A 26734-nucleotide genomic window follows, 5' to 3' on the forward strand; every position below is an offset into this window, starting at 1 on the left:
ATTTGATCAGTTAATTATGGTTAATGTTGCTCAGGTGAGCGATGTGGCCCCTGGGCATCTGTTATTTTTTTTTTTCGGAGGTGGGGGGTGACAACTATGGCCATATAGTGAAACATGTATTTTCAGTTTTGGTTCTATTGAGTTACTCGGGTATAACGTAATTTGCCTTTGAGAAACATCAAATATAAAAAGCGGGGTTAATAGAGTCGGGGGAGTCTAGACTCTAAAATGTAACATGAAACTTTCAGACACGTCCATCTACCGTCTACGGTACCCCGGTGACCGTCAATGTCAAAAATGTTGCTAAAAGATATAAAAGCAATAAATATGTAGTCCTACATGCCATTTTGTTTGAAAAGTATGCATACAAGAACAGGACATGCATTTTTAATCACTCAGAACAGTTGTCGAACTGCGCAGCTACAGACTTATTTTGAAGATTTAAAAATCTGAAAAAATATGAAGGAGGTTCACTCTCTACAACCGTGCATTCGTTGAGGAAAAAGTTTGAATTTTGCTCATTTAAATGGTAATTTTACCTAAAAATAGGGTACAAAATGGCATGTAGGACTTCATATTTAATGCTTTTATATCTTTTGGCAACATTTTTGGCCAGTTTCGGGCAGAAACAAGCCAGTTCAGGAAATGTTTACATTCTTATTCTAAAATGTACAAGATGTCCGCACATCCCCCTTAAAATTATGACACGCCAAATTCACAAAAATGAGCTAAACATAGCTTCACAGTCGATATACTAGGTTTATCAGCTGTTAACTATAGTTTACGGATCCTAAACTATAGTTAACGATTCGTTAACTATAGTTTACATCTGTGAAACTATATTTCACGAATGTAAACGAATGTAAATGTTTACGAATGATAATCATAGTTTATCTATCTGTTAAAAACGTTAACAATAGATTTAGCTGATAAATATAGATTCATATTTGTTAATTATAATTTACAATCGTAAACTATAGTTAAGAGTTGTTAATTATAGTTTCACAAATCGTGAAACTACATTTATCAGACAAATTCACAAAAATGAGCTAAACATAGTTTCACAGTCGATAAACTAGGTTTATCGACTGTTTACTATAGTTTACGGATCGAAAACTATAGTTAACGACGTTAATTTATATTTCACATCTGTAAACTATAGTTAACACTAAAAACAATCATTTGCGATTGTTAAACATAGTTTATCTGATAAATAAAGTTTCACAATTCTGAAACTATGATTAACAGCTCTAAACTATAGTTCACGAATGCAAATTGTATTATTTAGACATTAAGGCGCCAAATTCACAAAAATGTTATAAACATAGTTTTACGTTTGTAAAGCATGGTATAAATGACAGTTAACTATAGTTTAGAACCGAAAACTATAATTAACGATTGTAAAACATAGTTTATCTGATAAATATAGTTCCACAATCGTGAAACTATATTTATCAATTCTAAACTAAAGTTAACGAATGTAAGCTATAGTTTACAGATGTGAATCTATATTTATCAGCAAAATCTATTGTTAACGTGTATTTCCAGACAGAAAAACATAGATTTGCATTCGTAAACTATAGTTTACAGATGTGAAATATAGATTAACGTCGGTAACTATAGTTTAGGATTCGTAAACTATAGTTGACAGCCGATAAACCTAGTTTATCGACTGTGAAACTATGTTTTGCTAATTTATGTGAATTTGGCGTGCTTTAGATTTGTAAACCGTAGTTTACTGATCATAAAACCCTATTTATCAGATAAACTATGTTTAACAACCGCAAATGATTGTTTTCAGTGTTTTAAACTATAGTTTACAGATGTGAAACATAGATTATCGCGTTAACTATAGTTTACAGATGTGAAATATAGATTAAAGTCGGTAACTATAGTTTACGATCCGTAAACTATAGTTAACAGTCGATAAACCTAGTTTATCGACTGTGAAACTATGTTAAGCTCATTTTTGTGAATTTTGCGTGCCATATAAAATGGCCCATAACTCGACTTCATAATGAAACTCTATGGCTGTAAGAAATAACACCGATGTTTGCGTAAAACTAGAAGAAATAGCTAGCGCTGATCTGTTATTGCTTAATTCCTGAGTCAATAAATGTCACGTTATAAAACTAATGTATTCGGTTAATCTCTAATTTGCTATGAAGTCCAATTCTACCAAAGCCAGGTAAGCTTTTGTAGAAATTTGATTTTTTGTTTAATTAATATATCTTTAAATTTTATTTTATTATATAACATGTATTTCAATTTTGCAAAAGCAAAAATTTTGAATTATAATGGCCAATATAAATATCTTGACAAACACGAAGAAAAAACATCAATTGCCCTATATTATGGTAGTAGCAATCTCTTAACGTAATAAGCTCGGTCTTAGGTTAACAAATGGCTGGTGCTCTAACCACTGAGCCATTTCAGTATACCAACAAAGTGTTTCATTTATATATAAATGCTATATACGGATTTGGCCATGATTTTACTATTATTTCACTAAAACAGGGGATAACCATGGTAACAAGAACTGAATCTGATTTGACCGCCCTTGGAAGCTCCATATACCCACAAGAATAGAGTGCAAAGGCGGACACCGCCTTTGTTGTGCAGGAAATGTTGATATACATGTATACAAAAAGCTATTAATTAACTAATCAAAGAGCAAAGCTCCTCTTCGGCCACGTTTTAGGGAGGATGTAAAAAAATTTGAAGGGAAAAGGAAAGAAATTGATATTGAAAATTGAAGTTTAAATTATATAAATTATAGTACCCCCCACCACAACCACCACCACCACCACTACACGTACACGGATTAGGATTTTCAGGATTTTTGAGAAGTTGTAAATTTCCTTCTTTTTTTTCTGTCAATTTTTTTTTTGGATGAGTCTACCCCCCCCCCCCTCCCCCACACACTTTGAAAAAACGATGCTACGTGCCTGAAATTTATTGTAAAAAGTAAGTTAAATTAACAAAATTACTGTTAATGTTCATCAGTACGTAAGAGAAAGGAACTAGCCAAATCGTCTCTTATGGAAATTTGGGTCTGACATCATCATGATTTTTTCGTGCAGTCCGTGATTTTTCTTAGGTCGCTATAGCTAGGTTTCGATGAACGAAGCGTGTAGATTTCAGTCCTGTCCATTTCCTGTCAGTTTCAGTCGCTGTGGATTTCGACCAATCGATAAACGAGACATGTTGATTCCAGTCCTGTCAGTTTCTATAGAGCTATGAATTAACAATAAGTTCCCGTAAGAAATAAAAGAATCGTACTCGGCAAAGTAAATTTAACAAGATGGTTACAAGTAAAGCGATTTATAATTAGCATGTTACAACGTTAATCATTCCTTTATACACTGTTCTTACATTTACCGAGTATGATTCCCTCTATTTGTAGTAGTTACCCCATATGATATTGTTGGTTATGTGCAGATACCCGATGGGCGTGGTCATAATGACACAATTTAGTTTGGGGTATGTACATATAACCCACACTTTTAACAATAGAAAACTCGACAAGCTATGGTACAACTTACGAAAACTTATAGTTAATTCGTGGCTTTACAGAGACAGCTAGACTGAAATATACACGCTCAGTTAATCGATTAGTCGCGATTTATACACTGTGTATTTTTTTCTTCAATGTCGCCACCTTCATATTCCGCATGAATCACCACAGAAAACATTTTATTGTTTATATTAATATGAACCGAGCTTATAAATCTCGCTATATAAATTTTATTCTTTATTTCTTTCTCATAATTGAAATTATTTGAATTTGTAAATTTCACATCATGTGGTTTAAATTCTGAAAACTTATCTGTTTTTTTAAAGATCAAGTGATTCATCGTTTGTCGTCAAACGGTTGGATTACATCATAACATCAGATAATGCATAGAGCTACTTTAAATGTTTGAAGCTATTGAATTATTAGAAATATGTTTACTGTTGAAATCAATTAACTTAATGTTGAACATTCGTGCATTTTCAAAATTTGTTTGCAAATATGTTCATGTATATATTCCATAAAACAACCTTTTAATTACCTTTCGTATTTAGAAGAAAATTACTTCATATCAACATATATTAGCCTTTGAGTCAATAAAAATGCTGACGGGGAGAAGTCGGGCTCCCCCTCCCTTAATTTGCATTTTAAAAAACCTTTTGGGGGTGTTCTGCCCCCTCCCTTAATTTGCATTAAAAAAAACTGTTGGGGGTGTTCTGCCCCCTCTCTTTAAATTTTAATCGACTTTGCGCTGCCCCCCCCCCCCCCCCCCCCCCCCGGCTTACACTTATCAGTGCGTTGTGTAAACGTGACTGACTGTAAACACGAGAGGTTTGACTCGTGTAAACTTCTTAAACTTCCGCATGTCGCTCCGCTCCTTCGCCGTAAACGTGACTTAAAATTCGGTAATTGCGTTGTTACATTTTAGGTCCATCTGTAATGGAATACTAAAAAGTATTTGATATTTTCTTACTATTAAGCTTGTTAACAAAAAAGCAGAAGTATACTAGTATGTATTTTATCCCGTCACCATAATTTAACTTTAACCTCTGTAGCCCTTTTCACAAAAAATCTTAAGGTTTTGTGTAAGATTTCAACTTAAGAATATCTTACGAGAAATCTTAAGTGCTTTTCACGAACGCATTCGTAACAGGTTTCACTTAAGAATTTACTTACGAGTTATTCTTTCCCTAGCAACGATTTGAATTCACTAAATAATTCTTATAAAACAGGAGAAACATATAAATAAACCAACATTCTCTACAAAAGGATGCAAAACTGAAATTATACACCACTTACATCGAGTGAAATCAATGTGATGTAGTAGAAATCAAAATATGACGTCACAATCACAATGTGTGTTTAGTGTGACGTAGGAAAATCTTACGAGAAAAATTTGCCGTAAAAATTTTTGTTGAATTTATTTGTGTATTTTTTCAACAATAACTGCTATATAATGCAAAATAACAGCATAATGCGGCTCAAAACATCATATTTAGCTGTTTTTCTTGTTGATTTTACATAATAAGATTATTATTTACAGTTTTGAAATACTTACGAGAGGGTATGTGCTATCGTAAAGTTACGACAAATTTTACACGTAAGAATCTCATAAGATGTTTTGTGAAAATGAACAAAAACTTAAGTTTTCACTTACGATAAAAATCAATCGTAAGATTTTTCGTGAAAAGGGCTACTGATCACCAGCTCTGTGTAAGGTCATGTGCAGTAGACCGAGTCTGTTACTCTGTGGAGTGATAGAGGGATCTATGACGCAATAGCAAATCTAGAATTACCCATGGTACATAAAGCAAAAAATTTAAATTCAACAGGGAAAATTTACGCTATGTAATTACTGCTCATTGAATATTCTAAACAGGAAAAACTGGAAAATTATTATTTTACAAAGAATCTTGTTTAAATGTGTATGATATCTTTTATGATAAATGGTGATAAAAATATATAAGCCTTATACCAGCCTTACAACTGTTTAGAATTGGAAGTACATATGAATATATAATATTATCAATAAAATGTTTGAATTACTGAACAAACGTGTTTGTATTTATAATCAGTTCTATTTGAATTTGGTCTATGCAAAAATACACCTAAATTAGGAGAATCTACCACAATCTCTGATACATGTAAATCATTTAAACAGAAAAAAAAATATGTAAATATATTACATAAATGGATTATGCAGCAGGCATTACCTATGTAAGCCTTCTCCATAAAAACACAAGGTACACATAATTATTACATGTAATCTAAATCAAAAGTAGCTTTTGATTTCGTGCTTATCTAATAAATGGATTTATTAGATATCGTTTAGCGGGATTAAGTTGAAATATGAAATTGGCCAAAAAAAATTATTTTTAGATTAGAACTGAAATTATATAAACTATCTTTAAAACTTTCTCATCTCTAGTCCTATACTTTTTCTTGGTAACTTTAAAATATTTCGAAAAGATATGTATAAAGTATACCGTCTAAAACACACATGTACACATAAGTATACTAATCCCATCTAATTTTCATATTTTGATGAAATGATGGCAAATTTTACTGTACATGTAATATCAAAAAATTAAATTTTGCAGTTAGATAAAACGTATGTTTATGTATTTTACTCCCTTTTTCGTTGTTATGTATTACAGAAATATGTGGTTGTTTTTCTAAAAAAAAAAAAGATAAATAAAAAACAAAACAATGAAAAAGAAGAAAAAAACCCCAAAACAAACCGAAAACAAGAGGTTCATGGGCCACGTCGCTCACCTGAGGAACAATAGCCATAATAAAATCAGCTTTATGGAGTCATGTACAAGATATCTGGAAACTGTAGTAAAACGATCCTGTATAAGAACATTTTCTTCAGAGTTCTCAAGAGATTTTAAACAGCTTTTCATATAAATATAGACCTGGATCAAACTTTGAACCCCCTTGTGTGGCCCAAGAATAATCATTGTCTAAACAATTGTCTAAAAATCTGAGAATCAACAACTGTCAATTAATATAATTAATTTTCAAATTCATTTCATATGTAAAGATTTGACCCCCTCTCCACACCCATTGTGACCTCGTCCTACCCCCGGGGGTCATGATTTGAACAAAATAAAATCTTCACTACATGAGGATGCAACCACACACTGAGTAACAGCGAACTTGTACATGTTTTTTTTTTTTAAAGAAAATTTTAAAAGATTTTTCTCTCTATATCCCTCCCCCCTTTGTTGCCCTACTTGTTTTTCAAAAAAAAAAATAAATAAATAAAACGAAACAAAACCGGTTTTTAAAAAAATTATTCTTCATTATCTCCTCTTGAAAGGGAGCGTGACCCTTTATTTTAACAAAGTTGAATACCATTCACCCAATAATGTCTGGGCCAAACCTGACCCAATAATGTGTCAGGCTTGGTTAAAATTGGCCCAGTGGTTTAGGTGAAAAGTTAACAAACGGTCAGAAAGACAGACGGAACGATACACAGACGGGCGTATGAAAAAGGATTTCAGAAAGCTTTTAAAATATAGCTAGATCATATGAGCTAAAAAGAATAATTCCTCCCCGCAACTGAAAGTGAGAAAAAAAAATCTAAAGGAAAAAAAACCCTTATTTTTCATCATCATCATCATCATCATCACCTTTGAACGTGAATAATAATAAAATCTTATATTTTCTTTTTATCGCTCCAAATATTATTCTTTTGACACTTTCTTAAAGGTGAAGGTCATAAGATCTTTGGCCATTCAGAAAACTGAAAACACGAGTTACGGCGCTTGTGCTATATCCGGTTACAAATTCACAGGAAGTGGAAGAAAAAGTTACTGGAAAATATTTATCTAACATTTTCTTAAAATTTTCAACTTACGGAGAGGTTTATTTTGTTCAGATGAGCTCTAATACGAAAAGAAGGTAATTTTCACTTTTCTTTTGGTTCGTTATTTCCTATTTTTGAAGATTAGATGGAGATGAATCAAAAAAATGGCGAATGATATTTACATCAGATCTACCATGTGTCAAAATTTTTATTGATAAGGATATGATTACTGAGTAAAGTTTTTGTATGATGAAGATGAAAACTTTGAATATGTGTGAAGATATCTATATGCAACAATGTCTTCTTGGGTAGAGTTGTTTGTGTATCATAGTAACATTTAGATAAGATCAGAAGATGACGACCCAAGTCATTGTAAAGTCAGACTCAGATGATCCCAGAAACGGGTAGATATTGTATCTCCATGGTATAAATCGCAGTTTGTGTTATATTTTGACTGATAATGGTGTTAAATGAACATTCTCAACTAACCCCAGTACATGTGCCTGCATCTTATGTCTTTTTTTGTACATCATAACATGTTCATCTGATGTGAAGTCAGGCAACCATGAAGCCTTTTATGAGATCTGCCTCTGTTTAATATACATATGGGCTTCTAGGATGCTTTTTTTTTGTTTTTTTTTTGGAGGGATAATTTTAATTCTTGAAGAAATAAATGATAAATAGCAAGTAATTAACAAGAGGAAATAGACCTTAATGGGTTAATTTTCTTCATAAATTTTAAAGTTTAACTATCCAGAATAAATATAACACCCACCATTAACTAATGAGTGTTTTAAAATATGACATTCATTTTCTTCAAAATCATTTTCTCAGCCAGTGGCTTTGAAATCAGGTCTGTTCTACTTTTAGAATCTCAAATGTCACATATATGTTTGTCATCCCAAGATATAGAGCACTCAAATACAAAAGAAATGAAAAGGAAGTGAGACTAGTACTTTACCTTTTCCTAATATTTTGCCAAAGTATAATTGATGTGCTTGTTGTTTAAATTAAATTATGAATAAAATGATGGCATCTTAATCTGACATGCCATTTCTTTTTTTTACCAGAGGCCACCATTGACAGGGGTGATATATTTGTTTATGTTGAAAAGTTATGAAGGTTAAAATATCTGGGGTATGTTTTAAAAAAGAACTTATAACAAAGCCAAACATTTTCTCCTGGAATGAATTCTAACGTAAACCATTGATAAGAAACACTTCATTTATAACTATATTGATTTTTAAAGTTTCGGTTTTTTTTTTACTGAAAGTAAATTGAAATTTAAATAATTTGGTTAAGTTGTTATTATTTTGGTGAATTATGCCCAGGCCTCTTTGTTGATGTTGTAGTAACAGCAAAATCTGTTAGAAAATAAATCTCTATTGATAAGAGAAAAATTTGGGCTTTTTACCTTTATTTTAAAGGTTTCTTTCTGAAAGATAAAAGTTCTCAATCTTTCAATTGATCAATTTGTTTAACTTTTTCATTATTGATTTCTGAGATGCATTTATATGCAGACACCAATTAATGACTTGAAAGCTTCTAACGATGGCAACATTCTGTGTATATCTGCTTTATCTTTCCACCTGTGCGTCATCCTCTGTGATTGAGCGAGACTTGGGCTGAACTTCAGTGTATTTTGTCAGTAATGGTTGGCTTTTTTCTCCTTAATGGGTCTTAAACACGAGGTATACCAAAGTGCGTAATTAAGGAAAATCTCAGCAAATTTATGTACACCACAAAGACCTAATTCAGAAGTTTTGGATTTTGTTGATAAAGGAATAGTTAGTGTTCTTTGTGTGATTGAGAGAAGCTCAATGTGACCCAACAACAGTTGTATTTGAGGCATGTGCCAAAGATACCAAGACTGCCCATTCATAATTAAAATAAAATTCCTTATTTAGTTGTTTTCAATTCGATCATAAGTGTATTCTAGTGTATTCTAGTATTAAATTGAATATATCAGTTACGTATCTTAATCTGAAGGACTTCAACTTGGTGCTGCTGTGTACAGTTTAACTGAGTGTGTCTGATTGTGGAGGAAGTTAGAAAGTCTGGTCAGAGCCAACAAAGTCTGTATTGTTATGTAGTTACATCACAGATAATTATCAAATTGCAGTTTTAGCCATTTTAATCCTGATGCAAGGCCTGACTGGGAAGTGTAGATAGACGGGGGCCATGTTAGATCAAAACACAACTCTCCTCACATTGCACAAGTAGCCTAATTGTTGACATGTTGAGCTAGATTCTTACATAGAGGTTCTACATGCCAAATGCTTCAGACAGAATTAGCAAATAAGTCAAAGACTAGATTAATTAATGTGCTACCTATTTAGATAAATGTGTTATAACATTTAGAAATATGTTGTAAATAACAAAATTAATAAATGATATTGACACATGCTTGGAAAATCTCTGTCCCCCCCCCCCCTCCCCCCAAAGTTGATTTGGTCCACCTTTTCTGTTTTCTTTTTTAATAATGCTGACTTCCAGTGGCTGATAGTTGTTTGAAGTTTTACTGCTAGATCGGGATTCAACAAATTTTCAGAGATTATAAGTCAATGATAGGTTTTTTCGCTAGATGAATTGTTACAACTTGCAGACATTCCTTGATGTGAGCAGACATTCCTTGATGTGATCAGACGCTGGATACAGACCTAGACAGAACCTCTCCTCAGCACACCTCTGTCCCTATCACACCACTGAATCAAGAGTAATCATGCAGCCAATCACAGGGCTAGGGCCACTGGGAAAGTGGTTCACCTAATATAATTGTCCCTTATACCACTGAATCAGTGTAATCATGCAGCCAATCACAGGGCTAGGGCCAATGGGAAAGTGGTTCACCTAATATAATTGTCCCTTTTAGGAGTAAAAATACTCCATTGTACTTTGTAAATGAGGGCATCTACTTAATTTATTTCTGGAATCCTCAAGAAAAGTAGCCTTTTTGTAGATCAGTGTTGTAAACATCTATTGTCGTCTCCAAGGGATATATTTAAATTCATACGTCAAAAGTTTAAAAATAAATCCAGCCTTAATTTATTGTTTTTCGCATTTTGATGACATTTTATGCATGACTGAATCACGGTCAAGAATGTTGTTTATTGCACATTGAAGTGCATATGTGTTTGTTTATGCGATGTTGGGGAAGTGGCTTATTTATGATGTTATAGATTTGTTTTCCATCTGTTTGAGATACGGCCTTGAAAATCTGTACAGTGTGCATGCATGTAAACACAATAGACTTGAATGAAAATGGTCACAGTGAGTGATCATGGACTACGAAATACAATCAGTACCTGTCTCAAATAGAAGCTTAAACACAAAACAAAACAGCGACCATGTGAGACTGGGCCAAAAAATCTCCCATGCCAGACAAAGGGGGGATTGGGGTGCACAAAAAAACCCCAAGGCCGGCAGCAGACATATCTGCTGATTTAGAGCTTGTTTTGGGTAATTAGCTCTCATAAAGTTTGATATCGATGATAGATAAAATTACAGTTGTCTTATTTTAGGGATATTCATGTTTGTGTGGATTTCTTCAAAGTACGATAGGTGACAGACAGTTCAAAGAACTATCCGTGGGCAAAATCAGTTTTAAATATCTACCTTGCTTGTGTTATCAGAACTTGAAAATAAACAATAAATATTGTGTTCAATTAGAATCAAGAAAATATGTTGTGAAGCCATGCAAGGCTGATGTTATTATACATATTGTATGCTCATTGATTATAAAAACAGTTAGTCATTGATTTGTACTGATACTGTAAACATGTATAAATGTCCTCTTAAAGCCTACTAATTTGTTTTACTTCATTTATCCACTGATAGTCCAGTAATATATACTGATTTATTATCATCAATTGTTCTGTTATAGTCCAGTAAAATGTACATATACAGTGATAAACAATGTCCTCTGATGGTTCAGTAATAAATACTGATATATAAATAATGCCCACTTAGAATTCGCTGATATGTACCAGGGTACAGATACACTAATTTGTATAAGTATGCAGTCATAACTCGTGATCATTTGGTAACTAAGCTTTGTGATTTGATATTGGGCATTCTCATTTCCTTAATTTTATTGAGATGTTTTAAAAGTTCATTTTCAAACTTGATGCTCTTTTCATAATTTTCTAGACCTAAAAACCAAGAAGTTCTGGTTTTGTAGGACGAATGGAAAAATGTTGGCTTTTTACTTTCCAGGCTATGATTTATACAGAGGCAATCAGCCATGCACAGATTTGTGCCAGCATTGATGTGAATTAAGAAGAATAGCTATGCACAATCCACATTCTGTTATAGAGAATAATACATGCACATTCAATGCATTGACTTTAGTTTAGAAAGTATCAGCCATGCACAGTCCATGTACTGATTTTGTTTTGAGAGAATCAACCATGCACAGTGAAAGAATTCCATGCAGGTAGCCATGATCATGCACAGTTCATGCACTGATGTGTTGAGACAGCCTTGCACAGTTCATGCTCAGAAAGTAAATGCAAAACATGAATTTAGAGAAGAGTTCATGGGAGAAAAGGAAAGGCTAATTGTCGATAAAGAAAATATCTCCCAAAAGATAGCTACTTCAGTGGCCTCTGGGAACTGGTAGTTTTTGAGTAGTTGGAAAAGGCTTCCACTCCCTCCCCAAACAAAGCTAGATCCACCACATGCCTAGAACACCCCAGAGTGTACGACATGCTGTTGAGTAAAATACCTGTATCAATACCACAATATACTATTCATGTTGTTCAAGTCATCCCATCCCATGGAGGAAGATGAAATCATAAAACTACAAAGGCACTGGTTCCTGGAAGGTTTGGGTATTTCCAAACAATCTTAAACACTAAGGCACTAAATATGCCCCATTTGTGTGTAGTATGAGCTGGTTGTATTAGCACCCATTAATTAGTGTGTATTGAAGATCGAAGCACTGATAGCCAATGCCATTCTCCGTCTGTGAAGTCAGCTGATCAGTTGAGTGGAGGGTGTAAATTACTTCATATGTATAAAGTCTCTCTCAGAACCGACTGCAGTAGAAACTTAACTTCTCTGTTTTTGGGGACATAACAACTATTATGCCATATAAGTGAGTACTGAAACACATTCTTTATAAAAAAAAATTAGGAAAATGGACAACTTTTAAAAAGACATTATGGGTTTTTTTTATCCTCAAAGATATTTCTGTATTAATTAATAAGTTTCATTAAAAAACTTTGTTAAATAACCATACTTTATTATTTTGTCAAAGATGTTTATGTTTGCGTCAATATTTTTATTAAATTAAAGATTAAGGACAGATCTAATATTTTACCAGTAAGTCCTTTCATATTTCTGCTGGGTAAAGGCATACAGAATTAGATGATTTAAATTGCAGCTTTTCAGAATCCATTTAGAATTGATTTTAGTAATCTTTTGGCCATAATTGGGATGGGTTACATTAAAACAAGTGATGTAAGTTGTTACAATTCATTTTGATGCTCAAATTTCACTATTTATTACAAAGAACTAATGAAGACAGTTTTTATTTCACATGAAAAGAAAATCTTCTTTAATAGGACTTTAGTATGGTAAATAACAGTATTCACGATATGCTTAATTTCTTGGAAAAGCGTTAAATCTCATCTTGATGAAAATCCTTGTGTAAATTTTCCAATCTACAGTATTTTAAGCTTCATCTTATATTAATGAATGACCGGTTGAGATGTGAAATGCTGAAATCAATTTCCATAGTCAAGAGGTCAATTAATTCACCAGTATATAGACACTGGCTTGTGATGATAAATAGTTTCATTGTTGATATTTATTGCATGCATATGATACTTGAGTTACAGTAATTAGAAACATTCTAATATACCATTTTTTTTTTTTTTTAGTAATGATATATTTCATCTTTTATGGATTTGTTGTTGAATTCCTTTGTCGATATTTTTTTGTTTAATTAGAATTATTTTAAATTCAATTTTTCGTACAACTTTGAATAAGAAAAATGCCCCTACCTACTAACCCAAAGTTTAAAAACTGAATTCGGAGAGGTGGACAAACAGCTTATCGAAAGAAGTCCCTTTTTTGTAGTCTTTGATATCACAAAATGAGGGTTTATGTACAAAGATGGAGATTTATTTTATTTTTGAACAGAGTATATATAGTTTTAATTGACCAAATCTTGTCATTTTGTACTAATTAGAAAATTCTCAAAACCCTTGTCATATGACTTTAATGCACTGCTAAAAAACTTACTTTTAAATGACTCTCATATTGAAGCGGAAATTCAGATTTCCCCAATTTCTTGAAATTGATATAACCTTCAGCTTCAATGTATTGTTGTCTCTGAAGAAATGGGCTTCAAAGCTTGTCCAAGACCTTAGTCATAATGCACACCTAAGTAGAAAACTCTCTTTGGTAGAACATGTTTTTATTCCTCTCTTGATTTCACCATACACTCTTTTTTATGGTGAGAAGGGTTGTGAAAAGCATTGGATGGTGGGATAAAGTTATGTGTATAAATTTAGTAAAATGGGCTGAAATATTTAAGAAACATTTCTTTGTCTTTTCAAAGATTAGCAGCTCACAAACTTGTAAAAAACACCATTTAATTGTCTTGGTCCCACACAATGTTTGCAATATCTAGCTTCTTTCTTTAGTTATATAAGATATTATTTCCATTAAAGTTCAATTTCTCTGATTGTCATATTTCCTTGTCTATTATTGGTTAAAACTTGACTTGTTTTGATGTGAATATAGAGATGTCATTAATTAGCACTAAGACTTATTAGCTAAAGGTGCTAATTAGTTTCCATGGGCTCCATTACAGTTTGTATGTCGATCGATACAAACATTTGATTTCATAAAATAAATGGCAGCCAAGAAAATTCTAGAAGGCAAAAACTTTATACTGAAGCTTAAAAAAATTATTTCCTTGTAAAATCTTTATATCAAAATGTTAGACATGTATGGGTATATGATACCAATGATATATTAAGTACCAATACACATATTGCCTTTACTAAGAATGCAGTTGATAAAATAAGGAGGAAAAAGATGGAAAAACGTACTTGATTCAAAATAAAATTTATCCTCAGAATTACAGTGCTGTGACTATTTAAATAGTTTTCGCAGTACTCTGTGTAATACACTTGATTAAGTTCTAATTTAATCTCAATTCTTTGCTCAATTCCGGCATCAGAGTGCATGGCGATTATATTTCGCCCATTTCCTCCTGCACTCACAGTGACGTTTAGATTTTACATCTCTTTCTTACATGATGTGATTAAAAGAATGTATTTTTATGAAAAAAACTGAAACTGAAAGATTCTTCACTGGGTGGCTCCTTTGTTGCCATGGTAAAGGATAAAACAAGGTTGAAAGCATGACTGCTTGGTGATCCGAGACCTGTAGAATCAGTGTTAGAGAGGGAAAGAGATAAAGCCAGTACAACCAGTTAAACGGGGATTCCATTACATAAGTAAATGACCTCTTTATTTGATGTGGTTTTGTATTGTCTGGGTTTGTGCTGCTATGATGAAGGGCTGCCTGCCTTTCAGGCTTCTGTTTGTCCTCAATATCTGTCGGCGAGGTCAGCTGTTAATAGAGCCGGGTCAAGAGTCAAGATCCGGTCCCTAACCACAACAGCTTTAAACAGTCCCAAGTTCTGGCCTTAATGGGAATCTCTGCTATTTTGATATCCACTTTATTTAGAAGTGTGTTCATTTATTGTTACACTGGTTTAGAGTAGAATGAGTCAAATAGGAATCCATGGACAAAAGTGTTAACCAGCTCAAAATATTGAGCTCACAGGCCTACATGTATCATTTCACATCAGTTTTCATGAAATATCAGTGGTCTGAAGACAGAGGCCAGTAACTTTTGAGGTCAGGTCAGTGAAAATAAAAAATCAGGAAGTCTGATGGACTTCTAGATATTTTCACTTAATTCTACATATATAAGTGAGAAAGTGTGGTTTTTTACGCAACACGTTATATGATATGTGTCACATGAGCTAGAAAAGATGTTGGGACCAGTAAATTTGTTTGGGGACCAGTGCCTTTAGAGAACACTAGTCCAGCTTGCCAGTCGTTTTCGTAAAGACTGTCACACATTTTGTTTTATATTCTTTGATCGGTCTGTTTTTTTTGCACATTTCATATCATTGTTTTTCATTTCAAAAAAATTGTCTTGAAATTAGGCTTTTGATTAAGATGAAAAGTGATCATGGTGATAACTAGAGGTTTTGAGGGGGAAGCATTTTTCAATCCGTGTTTTTGCAGAAAAAATGATAGCTACAGATATTTTAAAAATATATTTAAAGGAATTCGGAGAAGAGGAAGGAGAAGTCGCGTGATGCGGCCCGCTGTCGTCGTGGGCGAGAGACGGAGATTTTCTCGGAGTTGGCGGAGCAGATCCCACAATACAGCGGCAGTAATGGTCAGCTGGACAAGGCATCCATCATGAGGCTGGCCATCAGCTACCTGAAGATCAGTCAGATCATGGAAACCCAGCGTAACAACAGTAAGTCCCTGATTGGTCACATCGTCAACACTGGTCAGACCCCAAAACATGCAGGTAGCATAAAACCTTCAGACTTGTGCAGTTCTGTAAACAGTAAATATTTACAAATGTATGGTGTACTAATAACTGTAAACCTACTTATACTGTAAAAAGGTTGTAATGGCAAATCTCCATGAACTGTAGATTAACAATTGAATTAATGGCAAACCCCCACATACTGAAAATTAACAATGGCAATAGCAAACCCCCACATACTGTAAATTAACAATGGCAAACCTCCACATGCTGTAAATAAGCATTGATACTGGCAAACCCCCAAGTACTGTAAATTAACAGTTGACACTGATTACTCTGTCCTCAATTTGTAAATTAATAATTACACTGTAGACCTCAACATTGACAGATTAACTAATTTACAGTGACTACTCTGTATACAATAAATTATTAAAATAAAAAATTCAAATATTTTACTCCTCATACCATACATAGATTACACTAAACCAAATTCAATCACATATAGAATTTATTACAACTTTCTCCAAAACCTGTAGTCAGACTTAGATAACAGGTGATTAAAAAGTTATTGATTGTAAAATAACAGTTATTGCTATAAATATCTTAACTATAAAATAGCAACAATCTTTGTAAACCTCTAAAGCATATAATGAAGTGATTTCAGTAAAATGTTATTTACCATAAAATAAAGTCATTTGCTATGAAAGCTATGAAAGAAAAATCTTTAAATAACCTCTAAAGCATATATTGGAGTTACAATTAATTCACATTGGGAGTGAATTTATACAACAAGGATATGTAATGTCTGACCATGAGCATGTTACTGATGTGTAAATACCATGTAAGCTGCCAGCCATTTGTTGCTACATATTGAGTGCCTCTATTGGAATACCTTTCAGGACATGCCCCCTGTGAGGAATTTGACTCGCTGTACAGCAAAGCTCTGGATGGATTTGTAGTCATTCTCTCTAATGAAGGAGACCTCATCTACATCTCAGAAAGTGTCTCCAAGTACCTGGGAATTCAGCAGGTAACAGTCACTCCCTGATCACTTCCCAAACACTCCCCCATCACTTCCCAAACATTCCTTCCCAAACACTCCCCAATCACTTCCCAAACACTCCTCAGTCACTTCCCAAACACTCCCCAATCATTTCCCAAACACTCATTCCCAAACATTCCCCAATCACTTCCCTAACAATCTTTCCCAAACACTCCCCAATCACTTCCCTAACAATCTTTCCCAAACACTCCCCAATCACTTCCTAAATATTCCTTCCCAAACACTACCCAATCATTTCCCAAACACTCCTCAGTCACTTCCCTAACAATCTTTCCCAAACACTCCCCAATCACTTCCCTAACAATCTTTCCCAAACACTCCCCAATCACTTCCTAAATATTCCTTCCCAAACACTACCCAATCATTTCCCAAACACTCCTCAGTCACTTCCCTAACAATCTTTCCCAAACACTCCCCAATCACTTCCTAAACATTCCTTCCTAAACACTCCCCAATCATTTCCCTAACAATCTTTCCCAAACACACCCCAATCACTTTCCAAACACTCCTTCCCAAACACTCCCCAATCATTTCCCAAACACTCCTTCCCAAACACTTCCCAATCACTCCCCAAACATACTGATATTCCACCTGACCAGAAAGGTTACTTAAAGCATTATTTAAGAAGCAATAGGAATCAAGGACTAATTCTTTGGCAGTTAACAAAATTATTTTGCTTAAGACTTAGACATTCAAACTGTTTTCGTGCATGTAATCTTTATAGCCTAGCTGAGAACCAGTCACTGCTATTGACCCAGTATGGTAACATTACAGGCTATGACGCAACAAATGATGCGTCCCTCTGACTGATTAATTTAAAAAACACCATTATATATTTAGGTCATTCCGTCAAGTGTTCCTTGGCATAAGCCAAAGCCAGATAGTTATACCGTCACATGGTTAAAAATCTCAATGATGCAAATGCCCAGTGGCTCTTATTTCAAGAGACTAATTATTATCAGAATCATTTTATGCATTGTACTTGAAGAAAATAAAGACCGGAATATATTGGATAACTTTTTTTGGCAAAATAACTTAATTATTTTTAGTTTTGTTGATATTTTTTACAAAAGATGAAAAGAATTACAGGTTTGAAGACTTTTATTATAAGTTTTAGCAACATAGATTGAAAAGTCCATGCTTCCTGCATAGAGAACGTTCACTGCCTTCCAATGGGCCCCAACATCTGAATAATTCTCACAACACTTTCAATATAGTAATCCAACAAATTGTTATTTATGATGGTTTTTTTTAAAAAGTTGTTATACCCACACAATTTAGGAAATTGATTTTGATTAGGGCAGCCACTTTCTTTAGATTCAGCATGTGAATTATTATTTCAACAAACCATGTGCAGTGTATTACGTAAAGAAGTATAAATGTTTATGAACTTTCTATGTACCGGTACTGTGAAGTCCAACAACTTCAAATTATATCAAATCATAAAATTTTTGTGGTCATTAGAGATCTTGGTAGAGGAAATGGGCCTTGTAAGGTATTCATTAGACATGAAAATGTGTCTACGGGTAACGCTCTGCTTGTCTTGTTTGAAATGATGTGTTAAAATGCAATTTAGATTCATATTGCTCCTGTCTTAAAATTTCAACTGCATCACTATAATTAAGCATTTGCTTTAATTTTGAACATACAAACATCAAATATTCACCAAACTTTTTGTAAAGTTTTAGTATGCTGGATATTTGCATTGAAAAACGTCCCCTCTGCTTGCAGTATCATCGATTGTATTTAAGAATTTAACATATAAAGACAGGTCTTGTAAAATAACTTTGCAAACTGTTAAAAATTTCTCAAAGTCTACCATATGTGTCAAGGTCTTCAGTGCGTTCTGATATAAAAAATTGAAAAAAGTTTATACTCAGGTGTTTCCAGACAAACAGGCGAATATTTATTTTTATATGATATTCAGTTTTAATTTGATAAAAAATTTGAAGCGCCAAATCCGACAAACTATGTTACAAATTGCTACAGCCTTAGTATATAATTAAAATATCATTAAAATATAATAGTTGTAGAATTATCTACGGTAGGCATTGAGTCAAGGACAGAAATTGAACAGTACATGGAGCAATGTGTTATCTAATTATTATAGTTATCCATATTTAAGGAACTGGTGTCAAAAGTAACAGAGGGATAATGGAAATGCTCTCAAACATAAAGTCCTCTGATTGACCTTCATCTTTCTGTCTATCCAGTAGTCTGTCTATCATGCTCCATTTCAAGATGTAAACAGTTTAAAATGAGACTTGACATTTCAAACAGGAAATTATTTAGTTTAGTTAATTTTGGTCTTAATATGACTTACAAGCATAAAAGCCTCCTTACATGAGATTTCCTTGTTTTGAGTCAATAAAACTGGATCATTAATTTATGTCAAATTATCCTTGGAGAGTTACCTGCAGACAGGTAAAATGATACTGCATGGTCAGCCTAGAATAGATTTGATGTTTACGGAAAAAATATTGCAAGTCATAATGAGCAAACAGAATATTGTGGAAGCAAGAGCAGTGACTGGTCAGGTTAGCTGGTTCTCTTGCGTGGAACCAGCAACTACACTTGTGAGAGAATAAATACTTAATTATTTTTTTCTTTCATTCAATTCTTCTAAAATCAACCTCTGATCAGATCCCAGCCTTTATGTCAAGATTCGTTTCATTATCTTGTTTTGGGATCTTTTGGAAATATTTCTTAATAATAATAAAAACAAAGTCATTTTATTTTATCTGATAAACAAAAGCTTAAATGACCAATAAAGCTAATCATGTATGTCGCCATAAATTCAGGTGTTATTTTTTATCCTGAAATAATTAAATCCCCTGTGGGGGGGGGGGGGGGGGGGGTTTCGGGGGCTTTGTCTATATTTTTTACTTGGAGACCACCAGAGACAATTTCAGTTGCTTACAGATGGTTTAGATGAATCTAAAGTTACATATATAAAAAAATCATTTAATATTAGCTCTGATGGTAAAATTCTGATAGTCCATTTGTTGCTATAGTATCAGCAACATCAGCAAACTGTAAATAGATGTACTGCTGAATCAGTAACGGCATGATCGTTAACTGCAGAAGGTTGTTGACATGTGGTAGAGCTGAGGCCAGCCTCTCGCTGATTAACCCCATTTCTGAGCTTCCTATTCAGCAGCCTCTTTAATGGTGATTAGCACTGATCTAAATTAATGAAAGCTGCCATATTGCTCTCCTCACAGAGGTGAAGAATGAACTTGAGCTCGCAACAGACATATTGTGAATTGTGCTTTGTTTTACTAGGGCTAATGTTGTAAATTGTACCATGTTTTTCTAGGGCTATTGTTGTAAATTGTGTTGTGTTTGACTAGGGCTATTGTAAATTGTACCGTGTTTGACTAGGGCTATTGTTGTAAATTGTGCCGTGTTTGACTAGGGCTATTGTTGTAAATTGTGCTGTGTTTTAGTAGGGTTATTGTTATAAATTGTGCCTCTTTGACTTTGACTATTGCTTTTAATTGTGACGTGTTTTACCAGGGCTATTGTTGTGAGAGTTTTAGGCTGTTTTACTAGGGCTATTGTTGTGAGAGTTTTAGGCTGTTTTACTAGTAGGGCTATTGTTGTGAGAGTTATAGGCTGTAGGAAGATTCTTTTATATATGTTTATTGAGACAAGTTGGTTATTGTACATGTAATCTGCAATATATATACTTGATCACATCACCCAGTGAAGTGTATGGTACTTGACAGGGAACTTAAAATTGTCGTCCCAAGATGGGAAGGATTCTGCTGTCTTTATTGGATGATGTCATTTGAAGAATTTTCGAACTTGCTTGGTTAAATTTTCTCAAATAGTTTAGTTCATTCTTCTAATGTCAAGAAAGAAATATCCATCATAAGTAAAGAAAACTTTAAACCATTCAGTGCAAAATTGACCACCGTTTCCAAAGCTATTCTTAATATTTCAAGTACACATAGAAAACAGATATTTTTAACCTTACTCAAATTTCTTTACTTTCAGAAGAGATTTATTTTATTTTCCTAGTAAAACATAATATTGGTTTATCAAATGTGGTCATTTTAGTGTATCTTTATTTCTTATGTTGTTTTTTAATTCAATCTCATAAATAGAAGAGATTTGAAGGAAATTCATGCATCTTTTGGTGTTTTAATAAATGTTAGAAAAATTCCTGAAATTTACTTAAAATTGAAATATTTGAATTTTTCTAAATCGTGACACTTTCATGTTAAGGAGTTTGAGTAAATTTAGATAGTCACAAAGGAGTTTTGAGTTAATTTCGATGGTCACTTAAGTACCGGTATTTTAGTAATTTTTTATGATCACTAAAGTATTTTAGTTATTTTAATGGTTTTAAAGTATTTGAGTTATTTTTGATGGTCACACACGGGAGATGTTTTATGATTGTTTCCTGTTTCAGGTTGATCTGGTGGGACAGTCTATCTACGAGTTTGTACACCCATGTGACCATGAGGACATCACGGACATATTCCACAGCAACGGCCGCGACAAGAAGAAGAAGTCAGAGGAGTTCCACCATACCTTCTTTGTCAGAATGAAGTGCACCCTGACCAACAAGGGGAAAAATGTCAACCTCAAGTCAGCAACATACAAGGTAATAAACCTCCAAACTCAATTCAGCAACTTATAAATTCAATATACCTCAAACCTCAAGTCAGCAACATATAGAAGTAATTTACCTCAAACTTCATGTCAGCAACACTTAAAAGTAATTTACCTCAAACAGCATGCTAGCAACATACAAGGTAATAAACCTCCAAATCAAGTCAGCAACATGTAAAAGTAATTTACCTCAAACCTCAAGTCAGCAACTTACAAGATAATAAACCTCCAAACTCAAGTCAGCAACATATAAATGTAACTTGCCTCAAACATCATGTCAGCAACGTTCAAGGTAATTCAGCTCAAAATTAACCTCTTAACTCAAGGCAGCAACATATAAAGTAATTAACCTTAAAATCTACCTCCAAACCCAAGTCAGCAACATTCGTGTATAAGGTAATTAACCTCAAACCTCAAGTCAGCAACATTCGTGTATAAGGTAATTAACCTCAAACCTCAAGTCAGCAACATTCAAGGTAATTCAGCTTAATATCACCCTCATATATCAAGTCGGCAACATATAAAATACTTTAACAACACCCACATTGATTTATAATCATCTTCGACCGTATCAAATCAACCAGATTTACCTTTTGTGAAATATCTTCCAAGATGTATCTCATTTTATTCAGTGAGTTTAAGTAGGCTACTTGTATACCTTATGAATTGCTATTCCTTGATTTATCAAGCTCGACATATTTTACTATCGTAATGGTTCTCATAAAGGCGAAACAGCAAAGACTGGTAGGGACATCTTCCTAACGCTTGCCAATAAAATCTCAATATAAATGTTGCCACATTACCTTGCCTCTAGTCAACCTATGCTGTGCAGAATTTCTATTTACTGGATGAAAATAAAATGCTTAATATTGATTAATTAATTAATATGGAAGAGATGTTACAGAAAGGCTAGCTTGGATATTACAGAATGATATACCTTTATTACCTCTGTTGGATGAATTTGCTTTGAATGAGAAGTCCTGAAATTCATTGAATTTTCATCCTTTCTCTTAACTCAAATAACATTATTTTTGTTGTAACGACATCACCTGTCATATATGTATAAAGATATCATTCTTTGTTCAATTCAAAATTTATTAAAATGAGTCCTCTAAAGTTGTTAATTTTTTATATGTATTGTGAATGCTGCAGGGGAAAACATGTCTCTAGAGACAATGATGTTATTGATAGCAATCATGTTTAAGTGGATATGTCAACTAAACACACCCAGAACCCAAAATCAATTTTTAAAATTTTCTGTCATTCAGTGAGTATTAATGCTTTTTGATTTCTCAGCCAATGGTCTTTAATGTAGAATTGTTTTGGACAAACTAATATTTATATCTTACCCAGGATAATGTACATGATTTATGGTTTGTTCCCAAAGGAACAAGAGTATTGGAGTACTGCATAGATTGATAAAATGGAGCATGATATGATCAATCATTGTAAAGAGTGCCTCTTCTTTTGGTCAGGTCATCAAGTTTTCTGGAAAACTGGTAAAGGACAAGATAAAGAAGGAGTGTGGGGGTGAGGGGAATGCACCCTACCTCCTGTTAATCGGGGAGCCCATCCCCCACCCCTCAAACATTGAGATCCCCCTGGATCAGATGACCTTTCTGAGCCGGCACAATATGGACATGAAGTTTACTTACTGTGATGACAGGTAGTCATGACTACATAAATTGTTATATAAGATTAATAAAGTACATTTACTCGGGTTTTAGCCTGGCAACTTGTTAATTGTTTGGAGAAATTAAGGATTGAGAAGTTTAAAATATTTAAAAGTGTTAATTGAGACAACTGAAAAAATCAATATAAATGAAAGAGAATATCGGCTTGTTGAATAGAGTGTAACAAGAAAGAACTTCTAAAATGGTAAAATGGCCTCCTGAATTGAATATTTTATTTACCAATTGTGAAAAAATTATGTAAATTTTTGAAAGACTTGCTTTATATTGATGTAGATGGTTTTGAAATCTTCCAAGTTTAACAAAAAGTACAAGATATGATTGAACTACCCCGTCCCATATTCCCGTGAACCATTTCAAATAGATGATTAATTCATATGAAAATGATGCCTCCAGTAAGTGTAGCCTACATCAGAAGGAAAGAATTGCTAATATGCTTGTATAATGAATACCCCTTTACAATGTTTTGATTTCAGGGTAAAAGATTTGCTGGGTTACAACTGTTCTGACCTAATGAACAAGTCCTTGTTCGATTACCACCACGCCATGGACAGTGAGGTCATAGACCAGGCCTACAAAAACTGTAAGTCATCAAGTCATAACTTAGATGTAAGTCAAATTACACCCAAATTACAAGTTACATGATAGACCAGGCCTACAAAAACTAGTCATAACTTACATAAAAGTCACATTATGGACAAGCCTTCAAAATGTACAAGTCCTTAACTCATAACTCACATTATGCTGGTCTACAAAAACTGACTCATAACTTACACATAAGTCACATTATGGCCAGACCTTCAAAAACTACAAGTTCTCAAGTCAGTACAAGTCACATTATGGCTGGATCTGCAAAAAGTCATATAACTTTGATATAAGTAATGTTATGGTCAGGTTTACAAAAACTGTCATAGCATATATATGTCACATTATTGCCTGGCCTACAAAAACTTCAAGTCATTAAGTTATAAATTAGATAATAGTCACATTATGGCAATATAGGCCTGTAAAATGTCGTAACTTAGATTTAAGTTGTATGATTTTCAGGTTTACAAGAACTGTGAGTCATAACTCAGATATGTCACATTATGGCCATATAACTATAAGCAATCAAGTTATAACTGCGATATTAACCATATTATGGCCAGGCCTTTAAAACTGTAAGTCATTAAGTATATGTTCCATTTGATACGACTTATTTATCGTCAGGATATTCCCATAAATCACATTATGACTTGAGTTATTCAGTCATAATGTTAGCAATAGTTTCAAATTGTGATCTGGCTGGTTGTTAAGTTTATTCTTTTAATATCAGTCAACCATGTTATGGTATAAGCTGTAGAAAACCATTGAGGGTGATTTAAAACAATACTCTAGCAATGACGCTCTAATGTCTACACCCTTTAGAACATAATGTAAAAATATGATCAAAAGGTTTTTAATTTCTTTTGTGATTGTGGAAACTGTTACATTGTTAATTACATAGCTGTTTTTTGATATCTGTAATTACAATCACAAAGGTGATTTAAATAACTATTGCATTGGTAATCATTGTAACTGTTTTATACACTAATAATGACTAACTCAAAAGAAAACAAAATATATATGAGGCCATATAATTCACATCTAAAATTAACAACTATACAGTCATAAAAACATTGAAACTTAATATTATTTTGCATCAGTCATTGACTTGTAATGATTCCAAATCCTTTTGGCTGATTTTTAAACATGGAGTGTGATTTTCAGATTTCCTGCACTTATCTTAAGTAATTAAACGAGCATTTAAGATGTTTGCACTTGAAAATGCTGCGCAATAGAGGGGAGTAAAAACTGGGGTTAACGCTTGTGTATTTTGATGTGAAATTTTCTTTGCTTTGAGGGAAAATCTGTCATTTTGAGGTAGAAAGTGAAATTTTCATACAAAATTTTAAGATAATGGAAACTCCTTATTTTCCTGTCTTATCGACAGAATGAGAAATATGAAGAAATCTGTGATGTGGGAAGGCAGTTTTTGTGTACTTTTGACTGTGGGGTTAAGTGATAACATGTAGAGGAAGCCAGAGTGAGGGAAGCTTCAGAGGGGGAACTCCCTTGTGTAGATCATGCTGTCAAAGTGTGAGAGAGAGAGAGAGAGAGAGAGAGAGAGAGAGAGAGAGAGAGAGAGAGAGAGAGAGAGAGAGAGAGAGAACTATCTTTCAGAGCTTATTATTGATATTTAATGCCTAAATAGTTTTTATACAAAAAAATCATTCTAAGAATGTTATGGAATTTCTTTTAAAATTGTTGGTGCAGAACATTAAGTTACAGAGTGAACTGAGATAAAGATGGAACTCATTCTAGAACAAGATGGTGATTCATGAGCGTAGTCTCCTGCCTGTAGATAATTCTGACACGGCTCCTCTCACAAATCACAGGGGTCACCCAGACTTGCCAGTCTTCACTCAATGTAAACTGTCAATGGTGCTCTCATTTAATCACTCTAACACATCTCCCTTCTTCAAGGATAAAAAGGGTTAAAAATTAGGTACACGATTTCAATATACTTGTATGTTATTGTATGATGTACAGATTCTGGAAAACTATCCGGATAATATATCACCAAGATTAAATAAAGGACTCGATTCCTGATTAATTACCTTGAATTATTATGTGTACTAAGCTGGTATTATTAGGATATCCTGTTCAACTGTCTTGATGCTAGCAACAATGTCCAATGTCTGGTTCCTCATCACCCCACCACCCTACCACCCCTTTTGACTTATTCTTCATCATCTTAATACTGATAACGATTCTTTATCATCTCACTGATAATGCTGACTCTGAGTTATAATTAGAACTTAGAATACCTGGTGTAAGAATGTTTGTTAAATAACAGATAACAGAAGACATTAATTAATCAACTCTCTCAAATAACTTTGTATTTGTATTTTGTTTTAGTGATTGCTAAGGGACAAGTGATGACAAGGCAGTATCGATTCCTGGCCAAGACAGGGGGACATGTTTGGATGATAACACAGGGGACTGTCATCTACAATAGCCGCACTCAGAAACCCCAGTGTATTGTGTGTGTCCACTACGTCCTCAGGTGAGATATCAGATATCCCAGTGTATTGTGTGTGTCCACTACGTCCTCAGGTGAGATATCAAATATCCCAGTGTATTGTGTGTGTCCACTACATCCTCAGGTGAGATATCAGATATCCCAGTGTATTGTGTGTATCCATTACGTCCTCAGGTGAGATATCAGATATCTCTGTGTATTGTGTGTCCTCTACATCCTCAGGTGAGATATCAAATATCCCAGTGTATTGTGTGTGTGTCCACTACATCCTCAGGTGAGATATCAGATATCCCTGTGTATTGTGTGTGTCCACTACGTTCTCAGGTGAGATATCAAATACCCCAGTGTATTGTGTGTGTCCACTACATCCTCAGGTGAGATATCAGATATCCCTGTGTATTGTGTGTGTCCACTACATCCTCAGGTGAGATAT

At 33.7% G+C, this 26734-nt stretch overlaps 1 protein-coding gene across 1 annotated transcript in view; it reads left to right on the top strand.

The window, feature by feature from the left end:
- The window catches only part of LOC105339544 (hypoxia-inducible factor 1-alpha-like), a gene marked incomplete at its 5' end in the record, with an annotated part of 58211 nt that overhangs the window by 23573 nt on the left and 7904 nt on the right, over positions 1-26734 (top strand). The window contains 7 exon segments of the mRNA NM_001305337.1: positions 7298-7423; positions 15646-15845; positions 16760-16890; positions 21344-21538; positions 23022-23212; positions 23714-23820; positions 26178-26325. Of these exon segments, the coding sequence (NP_001292266.1) occupies positions 7401-7423; positions 15646-15845; positions 16760-16890; positions 21344-21538; positions 23022-23212; positions 23714-23820; positions 26178-26325 (995 nt within the window).

Source organism: Magallana gigas, chromosome 6, assembly GCF_963853765.1.
Source record: "Magallana gigas chromosome 6, xbMagGiga1.1, whole genome shotgun sequence".
NCBI lineage: Eukaryota > Metazoa > Mollusca > Bivalvia > Ostreida > Ostreidae > Magallana > Magallana gigas.